We start from the raw sequence: 23361 nt of genomic DNA, 5'->3' as shown, positions 1-23361 counted from the left end.
AGAATTTGCTGTTTTCCCATTTCATACCCTGGGTTTAAGTAACTTAAGTGACGCATCGCCATGACTTCTGGGATATTGTGATTTTGGCTCATTTCTGACAATATAGAGTAAACAGATTATTGATTGATTTTTAAACAATCAACAGATTAAACAAAACAAACAAACAAACAAACAAAATAAAAATGTGAACATGGTCTATCAAGAAAAAAATGGGTGTTCACAGCTTTTCATGCAGACTTACATCAATGATGACAAACAGATGCACCTTGGTTTGACTGAGTTTATTGTGCATGACTTACATGGCAAGCATACAGATTCATGGCAATAAAAAGTGGCCTGCATGCTGCTAGTCAGGAAGCAAAAGCATCTAAGTATGTACATTCAAGTTTCAGACACAAATATAAGAAACTGATCACAAACTGCTGATCACACAAACAGATTAAAGTACCACTAATTCTCTGACACAGTGAGTCAAAACATCAGGAATTCATTGCACAAGCAAAATGATAGGTTTCATAAATTTTATGTTACAAAAATACTAAAATCTGATTTTAGAGAACATTTACACAGTTTATTTTCAGGTGGCACCTACACCGGAAGATGCTTTCTTTTCCAGCATTGGACACGAAGATAGAGATAGATCAGTAGCAGGACTATTATTCAGAACATGAATGCCAAAACAACAGTGATGAGGCTTGGCAAAGGGGTGTGACATTTGACACCGACAGCAAGACACATCAAGAAGAGGAACTGATCCTAGAGCTGCAAGTGATAGTTGCCTCAACACACACTGGTAAATATGTAATTCAATCAAAAGGATTTCAAAGTCTTTATCCTATGAAATATCCCTGTTAGACCCCAAAGGGCAATAATATACAACTAAGACTGGATGTCTGTTCCATTTATACCCATCTGACATTACACCCTTCCCCAGCCCACATGTAAGTGAATAAAAAGGCATACACATTATCCCACTAGTTTTTACTATTTTGCAATTAAGCAATAAAAAAAATAGTTTTAATTTATAAAATAGTAACTGGAATACATAATAATGGCTGTCGTAAAAAGGAAAATTCTCGCCCTACAAAAATATGTGCATATGATACCTGTAATCGTCGCCTGTTTGTTATAGATGTGTGTAACTTGAGTCACTACTGGAAATAAAAACAAGGCTGTAATCTGTGGCATCATTATTTGACACTTCCCAAGACATTTGATTATCTATAGGATACTGCAAGTGAGCAATACTGTGACAGTAATTAGGATGCTTATCCATCAACAAAATCAATACAAAATCTAATTTAGACAAAACAATTTTAGACATTAAAACTGGACACCAATTAACTATTACATACTTATAAAAAATGGCATCACAGGTTTACTTCAGTTGTTTGGATTTTAGCTTTAAAATTCATATTCTAGGCAGAATTTTCTATTTTGAGAAAGATAGGTTGACATTTAAATACCTGCCTTGCCTGACACAGCCTTTATCCATCAACTCTGAAATGGACTGACAGGCCTTTAATCTGCACGTTACTCAAAACAGAGCCTAACACTGAGGGAGAATCTGATTGCATTTTAATCATTTGATGGTATACAACTGTGTCCCTTTTGGAAATGGCTATTTAATGACTCCTGTGATCTGTGGAAGGACAAATTAGTCATAGCTGCCTCATGTGTCAATTGTGCCCAAGCACAAAGGGATGGCAAATATACTGTAGCTGTGGGTGACCCCAATATGGACAGCTTTAATGTATAGGTATAGGTTAAATGCAGAGGGGTCCTGTGGCTGCTGTTTTAACCAAAATACTCTCAGATTACTTAATTTTCAAGGAGCTACCATTGTGTATATTGTGCACAAATTCGGCCTTTAAACATAGAAAAACATAAATAGAAACATCCTGCAGTCCTATATTAATATAGACTTCATGTTTTTGAGAGAGTGTGTGAGTACTTGCTCTTTATTACCTGTGTGCACACCTTTGGATCGTTTACAGAGTTTTAAGGCAGACATAAATGACTCATGCTTGGACGGCTAGAGACTCAGAGAGTGTGTTCACTCAGATTGTGTGCCCTGTTGACAGTAAGTCTCTGTGTTTCACTGTCATGTAGACCCATCCACTCCACTACAAGTCTGTCCAGTGTTTGTTGTTGAGGGCATGGGCTCCTGGTCTGTTTCCTTGACACAGATGACGGCATCACCACTCACATTGATGAGACATTGAGCCTGGAGGAGGAGTAGATGACATTAAAACACAAGGACACTAAGGACAAAAAAACAACAAAAAAAACATTGGTCGGCTGCAAGCTAGGAGAAGAGAGCATATTACACCAGTGTTAGCTTCATTGTATTGGCTACCTGTAACCTTGAGGATAAATGTATTTGAAATTCTTTTACTTGTTTTTAAAGCCAAAAGTGGTCTAGCACCTTCACATCCTTCAATTAGGTTGCTTAATGCTGGCATGCTAAATGTGCCACAATTAAACCAATTAAATCTCCATGATCTTATTTCTTCATACTTTCTCAGGATGTTATTGTCTTAATGTAACAAGTTCTAATTTGTTTTTAACATTGTTTCTTATAATGCACTTTCAAGCCCTAAGTTTGAAAAATAAATAATAATAATAATAATAATAACAATGCTTTTAAGTAGAAATGCAGATTAACTGCTGAATACTTAAATTGTGTGTGTTTATATTGTGCATGAGTGTTTGAGCGTACCTGGTTCTTGTTTGGATTTTCCATTAACACACATTCTTTCATGCTGTAGGACACTACTGCATTGCCACCCAGGGCTGCTACATGAGCTCGAACCATCGCAAACACTTCTGCTATAAATGAATGCAGGAAGCCACTAACACCACCTTCCTGCAGGGGACAAAAACACATGTTTCATGTGTACAGGTATGTCTACATTTTGCACAAATTGATACTGGGTTGAAAATACACTGTGACCTACTGTGGTCATGTTGCTCATACCTCCCGTAATGATGTTGTCTCTCTGATGAAAAACATGTTGATTATCCCGAGGTATTTAATGATGCGTGTCCCAGGAAGGAAAGAGAGCGGCGTCATCTTCACCACAGTGACTGAACTACCTCCAAATGAGCGGTTGGAGCGCAGTGAGCGGGAACGTCCCTCAGGCAGTGGACTGCAGCGCTCCAAAGATGAGACTGCAGGTACAGAGAGAGCAGAGGAAGGTCCAGAAGGGGAGACAAGAGGAGGGTAGGGAGGAAAGGACAAAAGGAAATGGAGATACCAGAAAATACTCAAAAGTTGTGAAAAAATTAAAAGCAGATATGAACTCTGAAGCAGAAAGAAATGTGAATGTGGAATGTGCATGCAAAAATGCAACCCTTTTAGCATTTGTACAGCAGGAGTATCACGTGTGTGTGCACTTATATGTGAGTAAATCAGTTGTCTGTGTGTGTTAGATACATGTGTGACTGTACATGCAGTGGTGAGGTGCAAAGACAATCACTTGGAATGCACACGCTGCCATGCATGTCATGCAGTTGAGGCAAACAGACAAGACCGTTACACAGTGTCTGCAGACAGACAGACAGACCTGGGCACAGCTGTGTAAGTTGACGTGTGTGAATACAGTATTTGAAGGACAGTGAAGTACATGAGAGAATATTTGTATCTGGGTGCATTTGTGAAAGAAATGGAGACGGACAGAGACAGCTATTAGCTCAGCTGGGCACGTGTATATGAGCCAGAGTGTGAAAGATGCTCCGTCGTCTTACTGCAAATTTACCTGATGTGGCTTACAACCATCAAACCAGGAACCTTCCGAGCCACACATTAGTCTGTAGTTCACTTACTATGCACAGGACTGAAAATTATACCAGTTCTTGCAGAAAGGCATTGTCCCCCACCATGATCTTAAGCACATTTTGTGTGTTCAAACTTGTAGGATTCAGACATCAGATGTTTTAGCATTTTTTACATTTTTTAAATCATGTAGTGTTTTCTCCGCTTAAGCAAGTTCAGGAATGCAAGTGCAGAGCACTATCAGCAATTGTCATCAAATAGCTGAACAAAATTCAACCATCACAGATCTAGGTAAGTGCATGAGGAAAAAAGGCTGCACGCAAAGTGTAAAAAAAAAAAAAAACAGACAAACAAAAAAAAAACAAAACCTCCCTGTTCTTTGCTACAAGCATTTCAAAGCCGAGCTGTTGATTGTGGATCCCTCTGAGGGGCGGGGCTTCAACGTTCACACTCTAGCTAAAAAGCTGGTGCTTGATTTACGATGCTCCGCCCCCCAGCGGCATGCATGGAGGGGTGAGTGAGTGTATGCAAGCTTGTGTGTGAGTGTGGGTGTGTGGGATTGCTTGTGAAACTGTGTTCTGTATTTGTGGGTATGATCACCAGAGTGTGCTAGAGACTGTGTCCTCCTACTTGTCTTAACTGATCCTCGTCTTATGGTGTGAGCTTTCAGCCTAAGCAGCTCTAGCCAGGTGCTGCATCTGTCTGCAAAGGAACCGTAATCAACGGAGGCAGCTGGAGAGAACACATACACACACACACAAACACACACACACACGCACGCACATTCACGCCACAGCCAAACATACACAAACGCAACAACAACAATAACAACAAGAGAGAGAGAAAAAAAAACAAAAAACAAACAAAACAGGACACAAAAAACGAACAGAAGAACAGAAAAGAACAAAAGTGGATGAGGTTTGGGAGCGGTGCAGGATAACTCTGTCCGAGACAAAAGGATGAAAAGTCAAAAACAGGGCAGTGTAGTAGTTTTGGTAGCAGGGAGGTGGGGTAGAGGGACATGGTGGATGATGGGGGCTTACCTCTGGGTGAGACGTTAGTACTCTCTGGGACACCTGTCTCACACACACACACACACACACACACAAACACACACAAACACACACAAACACACACAAACACACACAAACACACACAAACACACACACGTCAAAGTCTACCTTTGCACTTGACAGAAACCAAGGAGAGCTCAGGATCAATTACACCTTGTCACAAGACAAACCAAGCAAGAGTTTTTTTTTTTTAAGCTTTAACTACCGTCCCAAATCAAAAGATTCTGCTAAATATTCTGTACGTCAAAATGCTCCACCTATATTATGTATTTGCTGTACTTGATACTGTGTTCATTTCATATGAAAGTAGGGTAAACCATAATGCTTTAGGAGCGTGACTTGTCATCTAGAAAACATCACACTGTCATCTAAGTTCACAGCAAAACTGAACACACTGGGCTACGCCACATCACTGTTTATTTACCTGCTGAACGAACCATAACCAGCTGATTTTGGCAGAGTTTTGCAGCTGGGGTGAGTAAAGAGACTGTACCTGAAGTGTTAGTGGAGGAGATGGGCAATGCCTGTTAGTGAAGCAGGGCAGAGGAGGAGGCCAGGAAGCAATTAAGAAAAATTGTTAAAGGCTACCTGAGATTTTGGATGATGGCTGAGTGTTGCCTGATGACGAGTCTGCACACAACTCCAAGGGAAACTGCAGCTGCTCTTCAGTCTCAATGCATCCTGAATGGATACACATGCAATCAAACAGGTGCTTTAATTTCAAGCACACAATACAACATAGGGGATACTCCTTAATGGGTGACACTGTTTAGAGTAGCATAGCCTTAAAAAGATTGCTCTGGTTTTCTTACTTGGCTACTTCTAGTACAAACACTTGATGCTTTTTATGATCATGGGTGCAGTTTCAAGGTTTGGTGAATACTGAGATTAGCCATCTTGGCTCAGTTACTGCATGACTACAGGATCAAGTAGCAGCTCCACTTAGACATATAGCTTTAAAATTGTCCTAAGATAAAGTAGACGGCTTGGTTAATTATGCTATATTTTAATATTTTAACATCATCAATTTGACAAGAAACAAGGAAAACACACTATATCCAACCTTCAATTTACTTCTTGTTCCAGACACATTGGATATATATTAATATTTATACACTGGAACAGACCTTTGGTAGCAGGCTTGTCTGCTGGCCTCTCCTGAGTCTGGTCCTTGTCAAACGTCATAGCAACTGCTGTCACCGCGACCTGGGAGGGAGACAGAGAGGGGTATGGAAGTAAATCTTACTATTTGTTCTGTTCTCACACATGAGTGGTGGTCTGTGACTTCTCACCTGTATGAGTTCTTCTTCTGGCACTGCTACAGTGAAGTTGAGATGACAAAGGCAGCAGGGGATCATAGAGCGCAACTTGAAGTAAAAACTCTGAAACAAACATAATGAATTGTAGATTGTAACTCCTCATTCAAAACACAATCACTGCAAGTAAATTAATACACTATACACAATAAAGTCACTTACAAAGGATCAGCATAGCACCACACATGGTGTAATTACTTATTGATCAATAAGGGTTCCTTACTTTTAGCAGATTTTCACATAGGTCAGTGAAGATCTTGTTCAAGCCTTGGTTAGTAAGATTGGCATTAATCAACCTAAAGACCCTCACTGATGTAAACATCTGTAAGACAAGAACACAGAACACATCACATAAAGTAACCAGTTTCCTAAATTGGAAACGTAAATGTGTCCACAAATGCACACTGTACGTGCATGAAAAAGGCCTTTGAATATAATAATTCTTTCAAATTAGATTTTGGTGATGATGAAATTTGTGAAGGAAGCAATACTGTGAAGTGTGACCTGCACTCCTGAAGTCCAGTTGTAAATCCCAGGCATGAGCTCAGTGTTGCAGCTGTAGAAACCTGGAGATGTGAAACAGGGATGATGAAGCAGAGAAATAACAACATTTGTTGGAGCCTTGACCCAATCGGGAGATAAATGACTAAGCACGTGCAGTGACGTGCTTTAACTGTTGCAGAGAAGGTGGATGGCACATACCTGTGGGGGGAGGGGCATCAGTGAGAAGGGAGTGGATGTCTTCCACAGCATCAGTGTCATCAATCTATGGAGATGACAGCAAACAGTTACTCTTGTATGTTGGAAAAAAAAGGTGCATATAAATATGTAATTCATTGTTATAGATACACACCTCCAGGACGAAGGCATCCTTCTTGCCATGGGAGAGGTCCAGTTCTGAAAGTTCATCTGAGCTCTCTGAGTGGGAGCGCAAGAGTCTGGAGCGTTGCCTCGGCTCAGGAATCGGAGAACCCACCACTTCCTCTGTCAGTTCCTGCGAGCAAAGGGACACGAGGCCTCAGCAGGTGGGATGTCAAGGTGAAAACCAGACCACCATAGCAGCCCACTTCTGCATCTCACATCTGTCCAGACTGTACAGCTAGTGGAAGGACTATGTTAATAACACACTACATGCTCACACTCACTCAAGTACACAGTCAGCTGCACCATTACTCACACATACATGGCTTGTGTTAATTTCAGTATGAATCTGGAGGAGTAAGGAGTGGTACACACACACACACACACACACACACACACACACACACACACACACACACACACAGCATAAAGAAAACACAGGTGGGAGAGTGAATGGGCAGGATATACAAACACATTAACATAGATACAATGAATCTACAGTGGTTTGCCCTTGTGAGGTGACTTGGGTGGATTACACATCGTCCTGCTCCCAAACATCCCCAGTTAAGAGCTGTTACACAGTTATGGTAAAGGTGGTGTAGTATTGCGATTAATAGAGTGAAATATTTGTCATGCTTTGCTGTGTCTCACAGCAAAAAGTTGGCGTGCTCAGTACCATGTTTAGGCCGCCGAACACCTCAGGGTCCAGGGCAAATAATTTCTTTAATGACCAGAGAGAGACAAGAGGGGTAAGTTTATCATGATCCACAAAGAACAGAGAATATATAATGTATGATTACATGACTTTAACACTGGAACAGAGAGAATTATATCCAAAATAATGGAAACATTTCACCATGGAATGTATCTGCTTGTGTAAAAGAATCAATATGTTTATTTTGTAGAATAAAACCTTGATTTAACACTGTATGTGCATAAATTAAAGTATTTAATGGCCATAAACTGTGGATATTACTCATCTATCATCCAAGGGCAAAAAATACATTTAGTTAAAATTAGTTTCTATTGAGCACCCCACTTGCTGACATAACAAGCAGGTAAATTAATGATATTACAAGTATTATCAGAGTAAATGCTAAGTTTCTAACACATCTGAACAACACCACAAAATGTTTTAGTTGAAACAGGCTCCCAAAGCTTTTTATCTATTTTTGTGTCAAAAAGGTTTTACACTGACTACGTCATGGTTTGTGGGCTAGAAGGAGTCATACTTTCCCAAATTACAACCCTGGCCACTGCAATGTTGAGATGAAGCATTGTAGAGACCCAGTTTGTAGTGAAAACCCACCATAATAAGGAGAATTTGCAGACTTTATCCCACAATACATGTGTTGTGTGTCTCACCGGAGGGTTTATTTGATAAAGCTCTTTGTTCTTGGCTATGGTGTCGTTGATCCTTTTCTGGATGGTGAGGATGTGGTGCTCATTGCTCAGGTCACCAGGAGTCTTCCCTGCAATCTGAATACCCCCTGGTGACGGCAGTGCTGTCAGGTACACTCCTGTAGCAGACTGAACAGACAGACACATTTTCAGGACCGTACTGCAGAAAACATGTGTATGGCTGATAAAGCTGTCAACCTAAAATGTACATACAGCCAGACCCAGCAGCATGTTCTCTCCAACACTGATCTGTATGTGCAGGCCAAACAGAGCGTTCATGCTCCGCAACTTCAGTTTGTTCATCAGCTGAGTGTGCAGCTCGTACTCCATAAAAGGCAGCAGGTTGGAGATGGCCGTCGCATTCACTTCACCCTGGGCTTTCTTCTTCAGACGACACAGTCTAGGAGACAAGAAACACTGGCTTTAACTCGCTTTGATCAATGTCTTTGATGCATGTTTTTGAAAGTTTGGTGTTCAGCTTACATGCTGCCACTGGAGAATATCATAAGATAATCAACAATCCTGAGTCTTTTAAATATTCCCTTTGCATTACAGTTCACTACACTAAATCTTACTTGTATTATCATACTGTATAAATAATGTTAGCTTTATTTGATATATCTGTGTTTCAAATTAGAGCTTAATTTTTTTATGATCTCTTCTATTGTTTATATGTGAAGCAAAGCACTTGGCATAAAAGGAATAGGAAAGTGTGATTTGACTTTATGTGAGTTAGGAGTCATTTTAAAAGGGTTTGAGGCCATTTAACTTTGAGGTGTTTTACCTGGCCTGGATAAGGCAGCCTTTCCCTGTGACAGCTGCTTCTGGTGGCATGTCGATTGTTGTGAACAGCACATCAGGAACCTTGAAAAACACATAACGATTGTAATAATTCTTTTTTTTTTTTTTCACCAACTTGCATTCATATTCTAGAAAACCAAAGATACAGTATATTTAGCATTGTCTCAATTTCAGCAAAGAAATATATTTGAGACCTTTTGTCGTCTGCAGTGGTAACAGTACGTGAGCTGGGCGGGAAACGGCATGTTGAGCTCATCATATGGGATGTGACAGAAACCACAGCTTGGGGGAGATGGCTCCTCAAACCTGGTGAACAACACACACCATCTGGTATCAGCCTCCATAACTCAATCCAAGCTGTACTGATGTATGCTGTACACATACAAGAATTCACGTCACATTATTTCAAAGAGATACAGACAAAAACAACCTGTGATCGGTGCTTCCGATATCTAGGCAGCCTTCACGCATGTATCGAGGATTCAGGATGGCTGCTGTGCCTGATGCTGACAGGATACACACCTCCTCACTGTGTTGAGAGGATGTGCAGAGATCAAGAGACAAATAAAGGGTGAGAACAAGACATGAAACCTTGTGTGTTAAAGACAAATAGCAAATTGGTTACAGAAATGCAGTGGAAAAGGATAAATGGTGGTATTTTTCAATGTATGTATTTATTAATACTGTACATACCAGATGCTCGTGCTCTCGCTGTACCCAACAACAGCATGGCAACCAAGAGCTTTGGCATGAGATTTGATCTCCTGGCGAATCTCCTCCCACCAGGCATCGCGAGTCTCCGGCTCATCTGCAAAACACAAAACTCTGAATCAAAAGGCTTTCAAAAATCATTTCTAAATTTGATGAATAATCTATCAAAACCTCACTGAACACTTAAATCTATCTCAACACTGAACTTAACCAACTGTTTAAAAAAAAAAAAAAAAAAAAAAAAGACTGCCTTGATGAGTTCAAACACACAAACAGGAAACTGGACGAATCTGTTTCTAATCTGGTATCTAATATGAATGCTTTGACTTACCAGACCATAAACAGACAGCAAACAGTACAGATTGTATTTTCTAATGATTTATGGGTTAAATGGTATATCAAAGCAAGCCAAAACCAACTATCATTCTGTAAAACAAAGTGACAATTAGAATGATTTATGAGAGTTTGAGTATGATGATGAAGGCAAAGTCAATGCTTAGGTTAGTTGTGTGTGACATTCCTTAAGAGCAGATTGTCTAAATACTTATTGTCTCTCTCTTGTCTGTCTCCTTTCAGTCAGCCGCACTAACAGAAAGGACACAGGGGAGGAATACAACCACCTGCCACTGGGTATGTTTTGGCTGTGGTGGTATTGAATGAAAATCTTGCTGGCTGGTAATAGAGTAATTATGTGTGAAAAATGTTTCCTAACCTGGTGACAAAGGTTTTGAATTCAAAGGGATTGAGCCTTCATCATACTTAGGCTAAACCATGGGTGTGTTTCAATAGTCTCATGAGGCTTTGTTCCAATACCACCTCTGTTTTATTAACTTTGTTCAGAAGAGCCTAATTGCTGCAGGTTGTTGAGTTTAATATCACTCATTTGGTAGTTCTGGATCACTGAACACATGAAGGAAGCTGCATTAGAGTATTGAGCTGCACCCAATGACTCCCTGGGAGGGCCACATGCTGACGGAGCCCCAGAAAGAGAGAGAAACGCGGCTGCTAGGTGAGACAGGAGAGGAATAAATGAAGGGACACAGAATGGAAGGTCAAACTGAAAAGATGAAGAATAATGACTGATGGTCAGGCATCAGGCCCACAAGGTGGGTTCCTTTAAATCAGAAGCAGCATGTCACACAGGCACAGGCTCACAAACGTGCACGCTCATGACCATGTGCACGCTCATGGGCAGAGAGGGGCCATATTCATTCACCAGAATCCATCAAATCTAGTCTAGTTTTTAAGAGTAAGTTACACCTTTAATGCGTCCGTCATTCCCCAAGCTCACCTCTTTCCTTCCATCCCCATCATACATCCCAAATCCATTTTTAATTTTCCTCAACTGCCACCCATCCAATCAACCTGCCTTCCATCCATCCATCCATCCCTCCTTCTCTCTCTCTCCCTCTCAATATGAATACGGCCCAGTGAGTTAGGGATGCACATGCCCAGTCAGTGGCTCTTTCTCACAGCGTAAACCTCCTAAACCTCCTCTGGTCTAGACAGGTTTGACCACAATTCAGGAAGCGTTAGAAACAGCGCTGGGAACAACGTTAGGGAAGAGCTGCAGCTCTTCTGTGCAGTAGGATGAGCTGGGTGGGGGTGGGGGGTGGGGGCGGCAGGCTGGATGGGTTGGGGTGGGGACACAGCGCATGCTCAACTCAGCTCAGCACACACTCACACACATTTGAGAGAGGAGAATGGCAGCTCACTGAATTCATCACTTTTTAGCAATGCACTATCAGGCTAATGGTAAATTTGTTTTTGCCTTATTAAACTGGTCTATGTTGGTTAGAACAGAACAGAATAGAATAGAATAGAAAACCTTCATTGTCATTGCGCACCATCGTACCAACGAAATTTGCAAGTCAAATGTGTTATGTGCATTTAAAGAGGACAAAGGTTTAACTTCACTGAGCTGCCATCACTTCTGTGGGTGAGAGCAGTAAAAGGGGGGAAATACCTGCAGTGACACTATTCCAGTCTAGCAGTTTGTATGAGCGCGTGTTACCCAAGGCTGGGCCAGAACACACCGTTAGTACAGAAAAGAGAGAAAAAGAAAAGAAGAGACAGTCTAACAAACAAGCACAGCACAACAGCAGCACTCCACAGTCACTACACAATGACAGACAGCACTTCACAGTCACTATGCAAAGACAAACTAAATTCAGGCCTACTAAAACAATCTGAAAAGAAGAAAACTGACCAGGGAAAGAGAAGAAGATAGATGAGAAAAAGCTACAGACCTAGCCAAAATTTTAAAGAGATTTAAGGAGAAGCTATATAATACAAAAAAGGAGCATGCAGTAGCAGTCTAACTCTAGTATACTCTCTAAAAGGGGCCCCGTGGAGTTTGTTTGTAAACAGATCTTGTGTTTATATTCAGAGCTTCTCACAAAGATGCATTTTCGTGTATTGTTGTGCTAACAAACCTTCGTCATGAAACATTTGCAAATAATATTTACAGTATCAATATTTCAAATTGTTGCACGCTACTGCCAATAATTGTCGGTGGAATAGAGAGAACCCATTGGCAGAGCATACATCACATCATCCATATGCTCGCTTATACATGTGTCCACATGCATAGTACAAACAAAACAGGGCCCCACTTGTAAAAACACTGATTTATACTGCTACTTATGGTCAAAAACTCCACAGGACACCTTTAATTTTGATCTTTAGTTGATATAGTCAAGGCATAGCAACAGTGAACAGGGCTCTCTTCAGAATGGTTTCCATCCACAACCTTGCAATTTGAATCAGGGAAACCTATATTGTTTTCACTAGTTCAGACAATAATCTGGGTTTAATCATTGCATGTCGAAACTTTTCAGCAGATTGTTTAGTAAAATAATTTTTGGTTTCCCTGTCCACCTCTGAAAAGAGCCCTGCTTATCCTAACCCAGCCAACATTCATCAGCACTCCCCTATATTCTCAGATGTCCTTGATTCAGATTAGTCAAAGACTGTTACACCAACCGAAGGGCAAAATCAATACGGCTGCTAAGTGGACTTATATCAACATCTTGATATCAAACATCTTCAGTAGGCTGGTACTCCCCTGGTGAGCTAATATCTGATTGTCATCAATATAACTCTCATTTTAAGAGTATACATAATCCACGAAAACAGATTAGAAGCCTATTAAAAAACATAAGGCAGCAGAGCAGAGGCGTAGAAAACACCACAGTGCCTCACCATAGCGCCACCTGCAGCCAATGACATCACACAACAGAAGCAGCAGGCAACAAACTGGAGCCATGCACTCTTACTGCACCTCATCTCCAGGGGGGCAGCACCACAGCACACAACGACAAAGCGACCAGAGCATACACACACACATACAGTCACATACACACACAGACAGCCAGGTGAAAGCGAGGTGAAAGTTGCCCCTATCCATAAAATTGTTTGACACAGATGATGATAGCCTATCCCAACTTTATTTCCATCAAAATGCTACAATGCTGCAGCCTATTAATGTGACCAGGAACAGCTTTCACCTGCTTTACATAACTTGAGTCTTTCAACATACTTTCTCTACACAGTCAAACAGACTGGGACTAGGACCATACAAAGCAAAACCGTTCAACACAAGAGGATAATGGGCAGCATTAACTAACAGCCACTTGCAACAAGACCAGACACTCACACAATACTGTAGATCGATGGAGGAGCTCGCTCATATCGTTTCACAGGACAATGGACGAGCTACATTAGGACATTGTGTGTTTGTGTGCGCTGAACTCACCAGGGTTGTGTATACGGTCCAGTAGTTTGACAGAGCGAGCGCTGACCACTCCACCGACATGGACCAGAAAAGCAGGCGGGAAAGACGTCAATGTGAAGAAGGGAAACTCCTGCAGTTAAAAAAAACCAGCTTGATTACTCAGAGTAGAGGGAAACACACTCTGCACTTTTCCTGTGTATTTGTACTGATAATATTTAGTGAATGCACCGTGATTAAAACATTCCATTATATGTAATTGTATTTTTCATGACTTCATGTCTATAATATCCCATTGTCCAAGTTCAAATGTACTGTTTTGGCTACCTTTAGTAATGCATTTAAATATATATATTCTGATATTTCTTTAAAAAGGTACAAGACCTACAAACGACCATTTAAATTAAATAACGTAAATTTGATTTTAAATTAAATAGATAATACAAAAACATTTAATTCGTAGAACATTTTTGTACATATCACCCCAAGTTTTTCAGTGACCCTTTATAAATAGTTACACTTAAAACAAAAAAAATCAAATCTTTTAACAGTGGCTACAGGCAAAAATAAAAATCTTCAAAAAATAGTCAAAACTGGCAATGAGACTTTAGATTTTGTGGTCTCTCTGTGTGTACTGCAGAAATTGTCTGAGTAAATATGCCTGTGTTTCTAAAGTGCCAAACATTATGTATTTTATCTTAACTGACGTGTGTAGACTTGGGTGATAGCAGTGTTAAGAAATATGCAAACATGCAGTAAGGAGTGAGTGTGATGGTGTGCCCCCATGCAAGGTTTACCCCCAAAGATTCCCCACTTGCTCCATTCCAGTCTACACTTGTAGACTTAAGAGCATTTCAAATAGATCTGGAAGTGATTGAGAAAACTTGGATTTTTTTTTCGTCACTGAATTAGTGATTCATTCAATCCTTTCAAATCTATATAAATGCATTTATTAGGTTTGGATCTGAAAGTGAAGGGCACACACGCGCGCACACACGCGCGCGCGCACACACGCACACACGCGCACACACACACACACACACACACACACACACACACACACACACACACACACACACACACACACACACACACACACAAACAAACATAGACACACTAGGTCCTGGCTGAGGATCAAGACTCTGTTTTACATGCTCTGCCTCCAGTCAAATAATGTGATGTAAATCCATGCACTCACTCACAAGAGGAACTAGAAATACTTGGACTGCCTTGTTAGCATTTCAGTGTTCACTCGAATTTGAATTGATGACCACCTTTGCAGAAAACCGGAGGGATGTCGTGATGACCAATCATGCAGGTATATGTGATGGATGGCTTTTACTACCATTAGTTGCTTTCTTGTCCAGTACTCCAGGAAGGTAGATAGAGCTACTAATTTAACTGACAGCTCCTCCCACTCGGAGCAAGGAGGCAAGAATGAGGTGATGAGGTGAGCGTGCTCATTCCCATTGTTGACACAGGAAATCAAAATCAGACTCAGGAAAGGAAGTCAGAAAGGAGGGAGGTGTTCAACATGAGTATCCAGAGGGCGCACACACACGCACAGTCACACGCCCCTTCAACCATGAAGGGAACACAACTCCTAGCCTCCCGCCTTCCACCCAACGTGTCTGTGAATCTTTTTAAAGAGTGCGGTGGGTGCCAAGCAATCACAAGGGCACACAAAGATGCCATGTTGCTCAACCCAGCCTGCCTCTCTGAGATCTACAAACAGCAGAGGAGGGATGGGTTAGGAGTTGATTCAGACTGGGTGGTGGCCATCAGCTCCTCAGGGTGTCAGGGAAAAGGTAGAGAGAGAGAGAGAGAGAAAGTCACTCTGATGGGACATACCCTGGCGTTTAACAATAACCCAGAGGAGGACGTTCCCTGAGTAGCACAAGTGGTCAAGAGGACAAAGAAAGGGAACATTACTTGCTCTTACACAGACCCACTCACCATTGAACGCTTAACACCTCACCAGTGTACATTAGTAATCTTTCACAAAAAAGCTGTGAGTGCCCTGTGTGCAGACATCTGAGGCTGGGAGGCAAAGTGCATGTCAAAGCATCAGCTGTATTATACTGTATATTTATAACATTGTTGATTTATTTGTTTCTTCTGCATTTTATTAGGCTAGTCAACCCAGGCCGAAATAAAACGCCAAGTGAACTTCAGTGACACTGTAAGCTTTTACTGCAGTGGAGTTCTCAAATGTCGACATGTGTAGTGAGTTGGTAAATACATGTATGAACATATGAGTATGTCACCGTACCCTCTGTTCCAGAGCTGTCTGGGTCTGTTGTCTGAGAAGGGTCTTCAGAGGCCCTGCCTCCTTCCCGGCGCTGCCTCCACTGCCCATTCCTGACCACAAAGGAGAGTGTGGCTTTAGTCAAGTTTTGTCACCTTCAACACACAAATCAAAGGACTAGAAAGCCACTCAAAGTGGCAGTTGATCATTAAATTGTATGTTATGACAAAACAAGTGAAAGCAATAGCTGGAACTGCGCACATCACCTTAGGCTGAGATGAGTAAATCAACCTGCACCGTCCTCATCCTAAAAGTAGCATACTGTAAACCTTTTCTTTTTCTAGCTCAGACATAAATACTGGACCTGGGGTAAGGACTGAGGACACCTAAAAAAGCACATCAAACCACATGCTGGGGTAGGAGAATCAGTCAGTGTTTTTTCACAATGGACTCTGGGCAGTTACACCATGCATGTTGAGTTGGGTGTGAAAAATCCTGCTGTTGACCTCGCTCCACAGGAGAGATGCCAACGCTACACTGTTACAAGGTACTGTTACTTGATGACACACAGCAGTCCTACTATACCGGAGGCTGCCAGCAGCAGGTCCTCAGTGAAGGACACGCTCTTTCTCAGCAAGGCAGAGTCTGAGCGGATGGAGGAGGGAGGGGGTGGGGTGGTGGCTCTGGGGGCAGTGCCATGACCACGGCCAACTGAGCCAGAACGAGGAAGGGACAGATTGTCTGTGGAGAGGGTGGGGGAGCTGGGGCAGAGGAAGATCCCAGGCCTGCATCTCACTGGCTGGGGCTCCTCTATCCAGCAGAGAAACACATGGAGCGTGCACAGAGAAAAACAGATATATTGAGAATGGACAGGCAGAGAAATGAGGAGAGTAGGCAGAAGCACCAAAATCAAAGAAGGGGTAAAAGGATGTGATAAGGAAAAAGTGGACACAAGCGTAACAAAGGAATGCCTCAATCTAATACGCTGGATTAGTATCAGCGTTGATACTGACCTTATTTAGTGGTTTAGGTATCAAACATGACATGACTGATCCACATTAAATATACTTTCTGTGTCATTAAAATTGGGCTTTTCTTGTCAGTTCTTCTAAGTGAGATAAACATATTTTCAATTTGGGTTAAAGAGACCGAATCACTACTTGTTATCAGCATACACTGTGAGCTGAGCTTTCAAAATTAGTATCGGGGGGAGTAAAAGTTGAATCAGTGCATCTCCAAAGCAAAGTATGCAGGTAGGCAAGTTAACACAAATGAAACTGTGAGTTAGAGAAGAAATGGAGGACAGAGGAACAATGAGAGGGAGAAGAAAAATGAGAGAAATAGATGATGACAGAGAAGAAAATACAAGAAAAAGAAAAGTAGAGGAGTGGAAACAAGGAGAAAGGAGATGGGCTGCTGGTCCCCTCCTGAAGTGTCAGGGGAGGAGCTATGGTAAAGAGGTTCTTCAGGCTGTGTGGTATTTCTGCTAAACAGTGTTAAATTGTGCTCAATTTGTCCTTATGGGTGAGTTTGACTAAACTTACCTTGTCCTCAATGAATAACCATAATGGCTGTTAATGAAGACGTGACCTTAGATCAACAACAGCCCCTCATGAGACACAGTGCTTCAATTAAAGACCACAACAACAAGGGAACAGAACTAATACAGAGATCTGGTGTGTCCTCACATTATTACACTTATGTCTTATACACACTACTAACTGTCTAGAGTTCCCTTTTTCAATACTGTGAAGCAGGAGGACACACCAGGCCGCTGAGGACAAGGGGGAGGATGGGACACAGCAAAATAAATATTTACAATACTATTTACAATAGATAAATGTTAAACTTAACTATGAAAAATGTAAAAAGAAAAGACAAAAAAAATCAACATAAATTCAAAAACCACCACTGGAGTAGCACCACAATGAGGTGAAGGAGAAGAGAGGGATGACAATGGGAAGGGTGGGACGGGGCCAAGTGTTCTTACCCGTCTTGGGCGTCAAACTGAGGTCTGTGTCTGATGATGAGGACTGGCGGCTGCATGGCTTGGAGGGAGAGAAGGGGGGAGGAGAGGAGGAGGAGGTGGGAAGGGCTCTGAAAGGGGTAGGCGGGCCTGAGAACGAGGGCAGGTCCTCAGCAAATACCGGCCTGCCAGGAGAACATGACACACACACACACACACACACACACACACACACACCCACATCAGTCACCACCTCACCCTCTGGGCTTCTGTGTGTGCATATATGGGAGTGGGTCAGCGTTGACTTTTAATGTGTGATTTGTTTCCTCTGGGTGAGGTGTGTGTGTGAGGTGCTACAGATGGCCGGGGAACAAAAAAGCAAGCATGGAAAGCAAAGAAAAAACAAAGAAACACGCAACACAGCAAAACATAAAAAGGTCAGATTCAACAGAGGATAAGGAGCTGAAGCATGTGTCCCAGTAGAGTGTAGCAAAGGTCAGATGACTGTTCAGAGATCACAGGCCCTTCCTCAAGGCTAAAGCCACAGCTTAAACACTTTTTATTGCAAACACACGTTAAAGCTGGGAAACTGATGCCCCATCCCCTATTCTTGCAAAAAACTAAACAGGTGGAGGGATTTTAAGCTAGTTTAAACGTTTAGGCTGAGTGTAAGGGTCTGCTTTCTGTCTTTGTCCTATGCCTCTGTCTGTACCATGGTTTCACTGCTACCACAAGCCCGACAAACTATCCAGACTCCAGGAGGTGTATATTCACTTTGCTGGTTCTATATAAACATCACCACCTACTTCTCTTTGTATGTCAAACTTCCTCTCTGTCTCCTGTATCTATTTCCTTTCCTGGCTCTGCGTACCAGTAAAGATGAGTGTGGGAACAGAGACAGAGAAGTTCTGGGACAGTCTCTGGGAGCTGCAGGCCGAATGCACTGGACTGTTGTGGGTGGAGCGGCATCCGTGGGCAAGGGGAGACCTGGGCCAATCAGCACGCAGAGAGAGAGGAAGACGGAGGACCGATTTTGGACACAAGCAGTGAAAAACGTCCCAATCCGAATGTAGCCAGAGAGCCAAGAGAGGAAGAAAGAGACTCACACAACAACCAACACGACAACATTGCAATAGAGTGAAAAAGGAGACAAAAAAGGAAAAGAACAGAAAAAAAAGAGGGCTTGCTTTTACGCCCTCTCTTTGCCCCTGTTATTTCATTTAAAGCCATGAGAAAGCAGCAGGAAATTCATGCATAGCTCTCAGCTAAAGATCTCAGTTGCACACAGACATACACAACAAGGATGCAAACAAACAGGCACATACATGTACACCAACATAAAAACAGCAACAGTTTTGATAATGGATTAATTGTTTAAGTCAAAAACCAAGCAAAACTGCCCAACATTTGTTTGTTTACGTTACTCAATGTGTTCCAATCTTCTGCTTTTCTCTGTTTTATATGTTTTATATGTCTAATCTTTGGGTTTGGACATAAAAAGTGAACAGAAGACCTTATTTTGGGCTTTGAGAGCTTGTGATAGGCATGCGTCCTTACTTTCTGACCTTTAATTATTTATTTAATATTTTCTTCTTTTTTTATCTAACTTTTACTGAGCCAGTAAGTCTCACTGAGGTCAGAAACCTCTTTTGCAAGGGAGACCTGGCCGAGACTGCAGCATAAAAAGTTGCAGATAAAATAATAAAATAAATAAATGCAGATAAAATGACAATAAAATAGTCATTGCATAATCTACTGCATTTCTTGTTAAATCTTTCTTATTAAATTAAATATGCGTAAAGTAAATCATTAAGTAAGGGAAAAGTATATTTACTGGATGGGAGATGTGTGATTGTTTAAAAAAAACATCAAAAATTGGCTGGTGAATTTGTGTTATTGTATATTTTTCTTAAAGCCTATCAGTACTGAATGCTGTCAACGTACGATAAAAGCACTGATAAAAATGGCATCATGTATAAAAAGACTTTCTTTGAGCCCTGCAGTCACACTGGCAAATATCCCCATAATAACAGTTAACAAGGGGAGGGAGAAAGAGACAGAGGAAAAGGAAGATGCAGTCACATTTAATAATCAAACGTGCCATCTTTCTTCTGACTCATCAGCTGGACCCATGATTTTGTAAATAATTTCCTGTCATTACCAAAAATTGTCCTCTCGTTAAATTCAAACAGATCATGTAGGAGAGCCGTTACAGAATCAAAGTCACCACCAAATGATGTTTACATCCCTGATACACACAATCTCTCACACACTGGACCACAGATATACGATATAAATGCAAATAATACGCACACATGCACTCAACTGTAGTTAAGCTTACAGTAACTGGATGAAATCACAAACTAACCACAAAAATAGCCAGGGTGAGGACAGCAGAACAAAGTGAAGGAACACTGTTAGAAGCTAAGCAGAACACATGTGTGCTAGATACTCACTAAAAGACGCAGCACTAGAACATGCAGAGGCAGAGCAGAAAGCCATGCAAGAGCGGTCTAAAAGAGCAGACAAGGGAGGAGGGGGGTTGAGGATGGCCGTGTGTGTACTGTACATGTGTGTGTCTCAGGTTGTCATGTGCTGTTAGTTTCATGATGCAATACATGTGACACAATAGACACACAAACTACAAAGGGGAATCAAAAGATACTGAGACACACACAGGAGTAACTGCGAGACGATACACAGACTAACACACAGTAAATTTCGTCCACTCCCTCTCATGCACACACCGATCATCTTTCTCCATTCTCACAAACTAGATTCACAGTGACACTTGCACATAAAAAGAGGCTGGGTCCATGCTCGTGTTGTTGGTTCATACTCACTCCTTTCCATCCTTAGATGGGGAATTGCAGGCATTGGAAGCAGGTGCTGTGTTAGGGTGCACATGTGTGTTGGTGCCGGGAGCGCTTCCAGAACTGATTTTGTCCAGTGTGCAGGCGGTACCTATAGCCCTGACCACCAGGCCCGACTCTCCCTCCAGGTCAAAGCACTGCAAGTACCCCACCACTGCATTCCCGCCCATCTCCAGTACCTTAAGCCCTATTTTCCTTTGTAGCTCTCCTAAATGGGGGAAAACACAAAGCCACATTACCAAGAGAAGAAGGGACTGGGTTGGGGGGGGGGGGCAAATTCCTCCTTATCAACATGAAAAGAGGATGACCGTGAATATTCTTACCAGACATAAGAGAGATGAGCCTCTGGCGAGCCTCATTGGAGGCCCGAGGAGTTCTAATACGGTCGATCCACTGGTACTCTGGATCTTCATTCACCACAAGTTCCTCCACAAACCCATGCACCATCGCTGCCCGGTAGCACCGTGGAATGGACGTGGCTGTCATTCACAATTTGACAAAGATCACAGAGTGAAAGGATTTCAAATCAAATGGAAAAAAGTTCTAACCTCTTTCTGTCCTTCTCTTCAGCTATTATTCCTTTTCAATAACACATTTTTAATAGACAGTTCCTTGTTTACACATACATTGCTGGCACTGATGCAGCTTGTAATTTTGTTTAATCTTAAAAATGACCTCCTTTTCTGTTGGTGCACTCATTATAAGACATAAGAAGAGCATCAACTTAATGCCTAAAACATCAAAATTATAACATCTTCTAATTAAACATCTTTTATGCATTTCTTTATAGGTAACTGACCTATGTGCTGTTAATCTACATTTTATGCAAACTAGTTGTGTCTTATGATGTCTTTGTAAAAAAAAAAAAAAAAAAAAAAACAGCTGTGAACCAGAGTTTAAGTCAGACGTACTGCAGAAGAACTTAACCCCACAGGACGACTGTCGGAAGCGGTTCAAATCATTGAAGAGCTCCACTTTGACGAGGACATTGATCTCGCCTCGTATACCTGACAGCAAATAGTAAACAGACAGATATTATAATAAGAAATAAACATAAATGCTACGATTATCATGGTTAGATTAGTTTACAGCCGTACCATGGATTGTATCATAGATGGGAAACCAGCCAGAGATGACAGAGGCAGCCTCACTGCACAGCAGTGGGTCAATGTCAATGTAAACCTTCCCTATGGCATCATTAGCACTGTATGTATCGTGGTCCAACACTGTGATCTGCAGTGGTTCGTCCTGCAAGTCCTCATCATCAACCTATACAGCAAGAGAAGGAGAGGGAAAGGAGAGAAAGGGGAACAGAAATAAAAGTTAAACACATATTAGAAATTCATCCACATTGTGAGATGCATTGAAATATTACCACCACTATTTAAAGAGAAGCTTACAGAGACTTTACCTCAAATTTGAACCACTCTGAGTTCCACTGCGGATTGAGGGATTTGGGGCAGACATCTGTTTTGAAGGTTGTGTTTCCAAACTTTACCTGTGAAATGAAGGCACAAGACACGTCATTTAGCTGTATCATTAATTGTTTAGAGTAATGATGATGTACCAACCATATCGAAAACAAATGTAAAGTACATGCCGTTACAGATGTAAATGTTTTCATTAAATAAAACAAGACTTGCTGTATAAACACCTTCACTCACCTCCACAAAAGCATCAGTTAGATCACTTGCTCGGTCCATCACAGGCAAGTGGCGCCCTGCCACTATTTTGGCCTTCAGTTTCCCAGGCATGATTCAAATTTAAGTCGATCTGAGAACAAAAAAAAAAAAAAATCAACACAACACTATGTATATATAATGTAGCAAAGGCTTTTCAAATGGCACCCACTGCTGTCACTAACAATGGTGAAGACTGAAGAGTGGGGCTGCTCTTCACACATGGGCATATGTTTTTGTCAGTGTGGAGAGCCCCTTCCCCAGGCTAAAAAGCTAGCTTCTCTCAGCTAAACTGACACCCAGCGCTTCCAGCTTACCTTTTAATAGCTTATCAAGTCGGTTCAAAGCTATCTGTCGACCTGCAGTTTATGAACACGACGGCAACTGTCAGTTAGCCAGATTATGTTAGCAAAGCAAGGCTAGCAAGAAAAGCCACTTAAGTTAACTGCATTGCAGACACAATCTCCTCAGCTCTACCTGATCGGCCATGTTTTTACAATCATACTGCAAAGCAACCACCTATGTAACAATAATATTATCTTGCTATTACCAATGCAAACAGCGTCGTCCTTACCGGTGTTACAGTATCAACAGACAGCTGTCAAAGCGGCGGCAGGCTCGATTTACTCGAACATTATTGTTGACAACCCACCGCTCGTCTGACCTCCGTGTCTCTCCCATAACACGGGACGTGAGTTCCCCCTACACTAGTCAGGAAAGTGTCCTCTGGGTTAGAAACATTCAACACTTGATACTGAGGATAAATGCTGCCCGTTACTGCTGTACAGGTGATGTTACGACCGACTTACTAATTCATTACACACGCAGCCGCTTAGCGAGTAATACCAGCGGCTAGCTTGATAAGGATGCAGCCTACAGTGAATGAGTTTCATGGGTTAGTGTGCGCTGCTTTCACGAAAC

The 23361-nt window shown here is 41.7% G+C and overlaps 1 protein-coding gene across 7 annotated transcripts; it reads right to left on the bottom strand.

The window, feature by feature from the left end:
• Window positions 1–266: 266 nt before the first annotated feature.
• c2cd5 (C2 calcium dependent domain containing 5) lies at window positions 267–23346 on the bottom strand. Of its 7 annotated transcripts, XM_071500431.1 has the most exons (32): window positions 23015–23346; window positions 22426–22534; window positions 22173–22259; window positions 21859–22030; window positions 21673–21768; window positions 21085–21240; window positions 20732–20969; window positions 17913–18073; window positions 16508–16732; window positions 15947–16035; window positions 13699–13807; window positions 11908–11961; window positions 9924–10038; window positions 9661–9759; window positions 9425–9536; window positions 9214–9293; window positions 8643–8829; window positions 8394–8558; window positions 7705–7749; window positions 7021–7161; window positions 6870–6933; window positions 6672–6733; window positions 6391–6489; window positions 6144–6233; window positions 5979–6057; window positions 5440–5532; window positions 5276–5344; window positions 4822–4854; window positions 4409–4480; window positions 2981–3174; window positions 2723–2869; window positions 267–2227 (listed from the first exon to the last, which is right to left on the bottom strand). In XM_071500431.1, exons 2-32 carry the CDS (start codon window positions 22513–22515, stop codon window positions 2105–2107), a joined length of 3546 nt encoding a protein of 1181 aa, XP_071356532.1. In that variant the 5' UTR covers window positions 22516–22534; window positions 23015–23346; the 3' UTR covers window positions 267–2104. The 7 variants fall into 7 exon arrangements, with proteins under 7 accessions (XP_071356532.1, XP_071356523.1, XP_071356540.1 ...); XM_071500422.1 differs by lacking the exon at window positions 11908–11961 and having other exon boundaries at window positions 4379–4510; window positions 23015–23345; XM_071500439.1 differs by lacking the exons at window positions 7705–7749; window positions 11908–11961 and having other exon boundaries at window positions 4379–4510; window positions 23015–23345.
• Between the last annotated feature and the right edge of the window lie 15 nt (window positions 23347–23361).

This window comes from Trachinotus anak, unplaced genomic scaffold, assembly GCF_046630095.1.
Source record: "Trachinotus anak isolate AG129_WGS33_773 ecotype Australia unplaced genomic scaffold, CSIRO_AGI_Tana_v1 ptg000002l, whole genome shotgun sequence".
NCBI lineage: Eukaryota > Metazoa > Chordata > Actinopteri > Carangiformes > Carangidae > Trachinotus > Trachinotus anak.
Note: the sequence above shows the minus strand (reverse complement) of the source record. Positions and strands in the feature narration are given on the sequence as shown.